Source organism: Etheostoma cragini, chromosome 20 (assembly GCF_013103735.1).
Source record: "Etheostoma cragini isolate CJK2018 chromosome 20, CSU_Ecrag_1.0, whole genome shotgun sequence".
In the NCBI taxonomy this organism is placed as follows: domain Eukaryota; kingdom Metazoa; phylum Chordata; class Actinopteri; order Perciformes; family Percidae; genus Etheostoma; species Etheostoma cragini.
The window spans coordinates 4,736,927-4,745,972 of NC_048426.1; the positions used below are offsets into that span (position 1 = coordinate 4,736,927).

The window sequence follows — 9,046 nt, forward strand, 5'->3', positions numbered from 1 at the left end:
TTTGATAATCAATCTCCTTCCCTTTTTTAGGACCAGTAAGAGACAGCACCGGTGGACGCTGGACTAATTAACTCTGAGATCAATATATGGAGGGATATAGCTACTGTATATCGGCCTCCAGATGTGCAGGCGGTGCATTGATTGGCTGGAGGAGGGGGGGGGATTCAATACCTCTATCCCGGCCTTTTCCCACCACAACAAATGAGGTGTCTGTCGTCCCACTGCTGCCTCTGATCTCCGCCGCTTGACATTTAGCCGTTTCTCAGCAGTGGTGCTAGAAATAACTCCTGCTCAGAAAGGGGTTCTGTTGCTTCTAATAACTGTCCCTAACTGTTGTCTCGTTAGGACAGGGCCGCTTTCTTTTGTCGAAGAGGTGATTTGCACGAGTCTCTTCGTGGTCGCTGCATCCACAAAAACATTTGTCTGGTGGTCGTGAGCGCCCGTTCCACATTAACAATGCTGGCTCGCCTGCTGAATGCTGATTGGGCGTAATGGCGGGTTAGTGATGCGGTGTAATTAGAGTGATTACAGTCATCAAATCCCCGTGGAGACGCTCGTCGCTGTCCAACACAGCCAGACCGACGCGGCTGCAGTGTCGTGGCCAGATGCGTAAACTCAGCTTTCCTTCTCTCACGGCCACTTTGTTCCAGTGTTTATGCTCGTGGCATCATGATCATCCATTTTTATTGCATTTGGTCCAAGAGACGTACAAAGAAAACCAAACAGACCTTGTTCTGCAACAACAACACAATGGATTTTGCCAGTGAACATTTAGCAGACACGTCTAGTTTGAAATTTGCAAACAGGTCAGTTTTTCATTTGGGTATTAATGAACGTCTGTTGCATTCAAGCCGTTGCCAAATGAGTTGCTACAAAGCTAATTAAGTCAGCTCCACACAGCTCTCTCTGGAAGTACATGTCCTTAACGTGTACTTGTTACTTGTAAATGTAATTTCTAGGAGACAGGGTTGGCCTAGTACATGATTTAAGACATCTGCTGCTACTGTTTTCTATGGAAGCCCACACAGCAGCAGCAGCTTGACATCAGGATCCCCATTGTCCTTTTCCTTGGTGTCAGAGGGCATCCTGCTTCAGAAAGGCACCCATCTGATCACATGCCTCCGCTGCAATGACTACTCCTGTGTGTGTGACATGTCCTCCGTGACAATGGAGGGAAGCGGTGTGTGAGCCGTGTTTTTGTAGAAAATATAACTTGAACAGATGGACAGTTGCAAATGGACATAGCACTGCAGCAGTATTAGAGAGGCGGTGGAAACGTGTCCAACGTCTGTTGGATGGACCTGCTGGGAATGTAAGCTGACCTGAGATACTAGGAGAGGCTCCACGAGATGAGGAAAACGTGCAATACGCAATTACCTTGTTGAATATCACAATAGCGATATTATTTGCAATTAATAAATAGATCTTAAAGTGCACTCAGTTTCTGCTGCTTTCAATATTCTGCTAAAATACAACAAAGTTGGCCCAAAAGTTTCCATATCAGAAATGTGGGTTTCTTTAAAGCTCATTTCCCAAAACAAATAACGTGGCTGATTCCCTACAACGCTCTTCACAAGTCAACTAAAGGACCAGTTCAACACTTTTATTGAATGTGGGTGTTTTATTCAATTTTATAGCATTTGGAAACAAAACTTATAAAAGAACGTTGAAAAAGGGGCGATAATTTCAAAAGGTTTCTAAAAACATTGGACGTAGTGACAAACAAACTCAGATAAATGACAAAAGTCTTGACCTAAACATTAAAAAAAAACATTTTAACTTTAAATTTTGACTGGGAAAAATATTTTTTATTGAACAAATGGAACATTGAATTCAATAAAAAAGCACTATTAATGTGCAGTTGCACTGAATGTGCAGTTTTGCCATCAGTGAACCTCCATATTTGTGTGTGTGTGTGTGTGTGTGTGTGTGTGTGTGTGCAGAGCTGAGCCTGTTAGAGCAGACGGCAGCTGTCCGACCTGCACTGTCACATATGTTTGATACCCCATGATGCAAGTGGGCCAATTAAGGGCGTCCCACTGGAGCGCTTTAAACCGAGCTCGTTTACTGACAACACACACACACACACACACACAGTCAGACTTGTTGACAGCGTGGGATGGCGAGTCAGCAGGTGTTAATAGATGGGAGATTTGAAAATAAGACTTTGAGATCCAGTCCAACATCAGAGCGAGTGTGTCAGGATTCATATGATGTGGATATATGCTGCTGATGGTTACCAAGGAGACATTTTGAAGGATGGGTTCTCATATTTTCGACTCCATCTCAACACATTACTCAAGGACCTGTGCTGGCCGTACATTGGACGTGGGATTGGTTGCTGGAACTGTCCCTGCTGCTGCAAAGACATTCTATAACTTCCTGTTTTTTTTTCAATGTACCCAAAGGGGGACAAAATCTGGTCTTTGTTTTATGACAAAATGCATTCTGAATTAAAACATCAGTTAGTCTTCTCAGTATAAAACCTACTCTCTTTGCTTCCTGTCTGTGGATTTTAGTTGTCAAATTCCCATTGATTTCATGCTTTGCAGTGTTTTTATAAACTTATAATGAGCCTACAGTGTCATATTATGTGGTAAACAAACAGTATATTTTAGTTATCATGTTGTCCTCATATAACCTTTATTAATACACCACTTTAGGACTCTAAAATCCTTCTAAATGAAGCAATTTGGGAGAGAAAGAAAACTTTTGGGATGAACTGCTCATGTCCGTACTAAGACCAGTGACAAGGGGTCAGAAAAAATCAAAAGCCAAAAAGGTTGAAAGCCCTTTCTGCGATGCGTGTATGGCTTGCTCCAGTAAATGTTATGAAAGGGGACACCCTCGTTTAGATAGATAGATAGATAGATAGATAGATAGATATTTATTGATCCCAAAAAAAAAGGGAAATTACAGTGTTACAGCAGCACACAAAAGTTTAGGCCTGCAACGGGCTTTAATGGGCTCCAGTCATCAGCGGCCATAATGAAAAACACAACGCTACTACTTAAGAGACTATTTCCAGCTATAAATAGGCATGCAGCCTCCTGTATGTTCTTCCAGTCAGTAATGTAAACGCAGCCTCTGTGCAGCTTGGGGTCCGGATATGTACTGTACTGTAAATTAAAGGGGGTGAAGCCAGTGTGACGCCTGGTTGGGCCTTCAGGCTCCTCAGGGACCCGTTAACCCTTCATACACACCGAGGGGGGCCCAAGCAGAGAGACACACTGCTGTCATGGTAAGACAGGCGATGTGTTATTAGCCCCTTCATGGATGTTTCATCTCTTCCCAACTCCTCACATACTGATGCTTCAACGATGAGGCGTAGTCTTAAAGACCAAGATGGATAGGTAGACTGTGAAAGGGACAAGAAGACAAGATGCCTGCAGTGGAGACAGACGATCAAACCAAAGTGCCAAAGGCTGACAATAAGAAAGGGAGCGGAGAGAAAAAGCAAGGCGAAGAGAGAAAAACAACCATGAAGGCAAAGGACAGAAGAAAAAATTCAGAAAGTTGAAGCTTCTGTTGGGAAAACAATATTAATATCTCCAATCAGAGTGCCTGAATTGGACCAGATCTGGTGCCATTACCCTAATTCAGCAGTAGTATTACATAATCATCGCTGTTTCTTGGATGTTTTGATGTGTATATACAGTATATGTTGTAGGGGTGACCATGAATAGTGTAAGCATGTATTGCCTGCCACTCACACAGTCTTATCTCTCAGTGTTTGAAAATGTGGTTATGAAACAAAGGATCGTTCCATTTGGACTTTATGGGGGTACTTAATGTCTGATTTTACATAGAATTGCTTGGTTTCACCCATTAAAACATGATATAGCCGATTTTTGTTATAAATATCATCCCATTAAAACAGCTTATGGTAAATAATAATTAGAAGTAAGGGTACTGAAGTGATGAATTGTCTTAGAAACCCTTTATTAAAGACTAGAGCAACATGTCGGCTAATTGCAGAGGTAATAATTACACCGTTCATTAATCCCTACTCAAACTTCACATAACTCATTAGAAAGTGAGGGACTCCCAGACTGAGAGCATTTATTTATTAATTTATTTCTCACAACCTTGCAACCCCAAAGTTAAACTATATGAAGCATTAGTAGGCTAAACCAGTTGAAAGTCATTAATATATTTATTAATTATAATGAATACACCCTTTATAAAGAGAGATTTGTAATGCATATAGTTAATATTTAGTGTGTGCTCTCCCAAAACAAGTCAGTTCCCACAAAAAGGTATGTCATGACTCCTTATGGCTTGTCTACTTATGCCATGTCTCCTTATGCAATGACTCCTTATGGTATGTCTCCTTATGCCATGACTCCTTCTGCCATGTCTCTTTATGCCATGTCTCTTTATGTAATGACTCCTTATGCCATGACTTCTTGTGTCATGACTCCTTATGCCATGTCTCCTCATGGCATGACTCCTTATGCCATGGCTCCTTTTGCCATGACTCCTTATGCTATGACTCCTTACGGCATGTCTCCTTATGCCATGTCTCCTTATGTCATGACTCCTTATGCCATGACTCCTTATGCTATGTCTCCTTATATCATGTCTCCTTATGCCATGACTCCTTATGGTGTGTCTCCTTATGCCATGTTTCCTTATTGCATGTCTCCTTACGCCATGACTCCTTATGCCATGACTCCTTATGCCATGTCTTCTTCTGCCAAGTCTCCTTATGCCATGTGTCCTTGTATTTTGATATAACCTTCTTTATTCCTCAAATCCATAACTTAAATCTTTGGTTTTACACAGCTGTATCATGTGTGTGATTATTTTTGGGACATTTTAGGTCTTTATTGACAGTACAGATGAAGACATGAAAGGAGAGAGAGAGAGAGGAAGAGTGACACGCAGCAAAGGGCCGCAGGTCGGAGTCGAACCCGAGACCGCTGCATCGGAGGGTAAACCCCTACAGATGGGCGCGTGCTCTACCAGGTGAGCTCCCCAGGGACCCAGCAATTTAGTTTTGTATTTCAATAGAGCTTCCACAAGGCGGAAGTTAAAAAAATAAATAATTAATTCACCCTATATGAAAAGACACTGATTGACGTATGTCTATTAATATTTTTACTTAAGACTTAAATAAAAAATAATATTTTGTTTCTGGCATCATTACACTCATCGTGCTATTATGTTTGAGGCGCGAGCCCACAGCAGCCGCCACGCATGCGTCATGGCGCTCCGGGCGGGCAGCGGGACGCGGAGCGGCCGCCGTGCCTCAGTGCGTCCCGAGCAGCCAGTGCGCGCGGTTACAATGAGCTTCTCCATCGGTCCGACTGAGAGCCAGCGTCAGGACCGAGCTCCGAGCAGCAGACACAGCGTCACACAGCCCGACCGAGTCCAGCTCCGCCCGCAGCAGGATGCCCGGGGGAAAGAGAGGGCTTGTGGCACCGCAGAACACTTTTCTGGAGAACATCGTCCGGCGTTCAAGTGGTGAGTCCGCGCGCAGGAGCGAGGCTTGTTCTGGGTTTGGTTCGACCAGACGGCTCCGACCCGGACTCAGTGGAATACAGTGTGTTTTTAAAGCAGTGCTTCCGCAGAGGATAGGTGGAGGATAAAGCCACGCTATATCCCTTTAAACCCGCAGCCACTCTGTGATGGAGTTTTCCCGTCTCTGAAGCTCCACATAGAACCAGAAGCGTGGTTATGGGTCTTTATACGTCATCATAAGTAACGTTAGACTGGTTCGAGTCCCATAGGCTACACGGGACAATTTCCACTGGGAGCAACGTGTATGGCCGTTCTGAGGACACACTCAGATCTTGTTCCCATCGACACCATGTCCCCTGGGGGCCCGTTTACACGCCGTAACCGGCCCCCGTCGCACCGTGTCGGGCTTTAAGAGATCCAGTTGGGATGGGAGACACACGCTGCGTTTACCTGGAGAGTCAAAGTTTATCAGCAGTCACTAACTCGCCCCTTCATATGATTATGAACAGTCAGCACCACCTCTCCCTATTATTAGTATTAGTATTATTAGTAGAACTCGTTCGGAACGATTTATGTGTTATTATGTAAGTGAGACTGTAGAGCTGCGTTTTGTTTATAGGAACAAAGTAAAGTAAAAATGAGCGATCTGCTGGGTTAGAAATAATAATAATCATAGTCATAATAATAATTAGCTGTACTATTACTCTGCTGTATTTTAGTTTTATCAGGTAAGACTACAGCTCGTGTGTTGTTCTTCTTAATCTGTCTGCGCTATACAAAGTGCGACGGACGTGCGTGTGTGTGTGTGTGTGTCGGTGTGTGTGTCTCTGTGTCTCTCACTCTGGGACAGCCTCTGGGACTGATGTGCGGATCTCTTGGGGGAGTTTCAGCGCTAATTGCAGAGCCATTGGTTGTAATTAGTGTGTTTGTGTGCGTGTGTGTGTGTGTGTTTCATTTCCTGCTTGGGAAGTCACACACGTAATTATCTGCAATAATGTGAAGACGTTGCTCTCAGATCCGATGCTGCTGAATGTACCTCACCTGTTACATAATATCTGCATGTGCAACTTTTGATTATTATTGGTTACTTTATTTGCAAAAATCTAATTTATAGCAAAGTTACAGAAGTAAACCAGAGATTTAGAAAACAGTAAGTAAAGTAAGGGATCAAGAGAAAAATACTCTTTGTTTTGGTGCTCAGGGCTGTAGCTCATATGATACAGTTTGCACATATAGATCCAATTATAATAATAAAAGTGGCATAAAACTAGGATTTTAGTTTGACAACTTCCTTGTATGAGTACGATACTTGCCAAAATAAAAGCAAGGTAACCCAACCTCAAACTGATGTTGTCACATGTTTCAGGCTCCAGCAGGGTGATATTCCTGCAGGTGGTTGGAGTCTGCATGGGACAGGGTTTCTAAAGATCCTGGTTCCGAGGACTGGATGGAGGTTTCCCTGTGTCCTGCAGACAGGTTCCATCCGCGTGAGTGCATTAGAATTCTCATTCGATCTGAAATGGAAAGGTCTGGTGTGGCCCCTTCCAGAGCTCCCTGGCAGATGAATCATCTCAGTGGAGAGTTTGAGTCGGGCCGATGTTCCAGATGCTTCTACACTTCGGTTGCTGTATATGATTGGCCCCCTCTGGTGCCCCCCCACCCCCCAATCCATTGGGCTAGAGTGCTGTTAATCTCCCATTTGTGATTTTCATTAGATCAGATCACTGTCACTTATCTGCTGTTGTGCCAAATCACACAGTCACCTCACATGACCAATTCATGTTTTTAATGTTTCAGTGGCGACAATCTAAAATGCCCCCCCCCCCTCTGATTATTGGTTTGTGTTGTGTTCAGTCTGAGTCAGCTGAGGAATTTAAGTCAATATAGTTTATTTTTTTGCTGCAAAATCACTAAAGTAATTGTTTGGAAAATAGAGCCAGTGAACAGGTGAGGCTGATATTGTTCTGGATTGTTCTGCGTTAAAGGTGTGACCCACTCACATCCTACCCACAATGCACTGTGGCCTTTGCGGTCTCTGCGGTGAAAGTACTTCAAGACTGGTCCTCACCACAAGAGGACCTCACTTACTGTAAATCGCAGTGAACAAATGTTTTCCTGCAGCAGAAGACAGAGAAACTGCTCAACGCATGCAGACATAAACAGCCAGATGGTTCTCAGGTGGGAATAAGCCTCTATGCAGACAATTAAAATGAAATAAAAGGTCACTGTGCATGCTTGTGTGCTCTGAAATAGCTCACAATGGAAGTATTTATGTGGTCGCATTCGACTGATATACAAAACCAAGTAGTTGTTTTATTAAGAATCAGATATCGCCCAGTCTTAGAGTTAAAAAAAAAAAATTGAGTTATTGTTCTATATCATCAGCTGGCAGCCCGGCAGAACAATCTGTTTTTTTACTCATCCGTCTATAACAGCGCTGCTGACACACCTTCAGGAATTCATGCGTCTGGAATTATTGTGGCAATGTTTGTTGGCATGCACAAAGCTGTTGCATCCCATATTTTCAGCCCAGAATCCTCTCTTTTGCCTGCCAACTATTTTTTGTTTTTCTTTAGGGGGGGGGGGGGGGGGGCTCTCTTAATGACTGATTACCTGCCAAAGATTGGCAGGTGTTATTATTGAGCTTTCAAGCAGCCGTTTGGTCCAGTTTGTTTCTATTTGCTAAATGAAGGCACTTACTGAACCTTTCCTTCGATACGGTAGGGAATCCCCCCCCAAAAAAAACCACCACATAACAATAACAACTTGAATGTAAGTCTATAGGGGCGGAGCCTCTAGTGGGAAGTAAGGACAGGACATGACTCTCACCCAGATGGGTTTGTGTCTTGTTTTATGTTGTTGTCTTAAACGCACCGTAAGGAGAGTTTTTAGGCAGTCTCCACTTGTATTTGTATTGTCACAATAAATGAAAAGGTTATTTTAGGGCCTGGATTGGATTCTTGTTGGCCGATGGTCATTTTGATAACCGATGTCATGTTGTTAGTGGTATTTCTGGGTATTTGGGGATTACATGACCGAAGAGGAGTTTATATTTCATCACGTATTACACATGGTCCTGGGATGGTTAAGGCAAAATCTCTTAAAATGGGCCTGGGAACTGATTGTCAACGTTTCATGTTTTGAAGTTCTCTGCTCTCCCTTGTGTTGTGTTGTTTTACTTCCTGTTGTAGATTTCCCCACCTGTGTGACTACCTGTCGTCCTAATGTGTTGCACCTGTGTCTCACAGTCTTCCCCTTCCCCCAGTGAGAGTGTCTGCCTTCTTGTGTTCCCTGTGTCCTGTATTCTGTGTCCCTGTTGGTTTCCCTGGATTTTGACCGTTGCCTATTTTTCTGGATTTCCCTTTGCCTGCCGTTTTTTGGACACTGTTGTCTGTGAGTTATTGCATTTTATGTACCCGAGTTGTGTATCTGTGGGTCCATTTCCCAATTAGAACACAGGACACTAGGAAAAACGCACAATCTCGCACTGGGGTTAGGGGAAGACTGAACTTAAATACACAAGATGGGAGACAATGGTGCAACACATTAGGAAGGGGGACAGGTAATCACACAGGGGGGG

At 43.5% G+C, this 9,046-nt stretch overlaps 2 protein-coding genes across 2 annotated transcripts in view; both read left to right on the top strand.

The window, feature by feature from the left end:
• galcb (galactosylceramidase b) overlaps window positions 1-9,046 on the top strand; it is a 379,778-nt gene that overhangs the window by 220,406 nt on the left and 150,326 nt on the right. The window lies entirely within an intron of this gene.
• The window catches only part of kcnh5b (potassium voltage-gated channel, subfamily H (eag-related), member 5b), a 149,485-nt gene continuing 145,693 nt past the window's right edge, over window positions 5,255-9,046 (top strand). Inside the window, exon 1 of the mRNA XM_034858488.1 lies at window positions 5,255-5,469. Within this exon, the coding sequence (XP_034714379.1) occupies window positions 5,397-5,469 (73 nt within the window). The 5' untranslated portion in view covers window positions 5,255-5,396. The remainder of the gene's footprint in view (window positions 5,470-9,046) is intronic.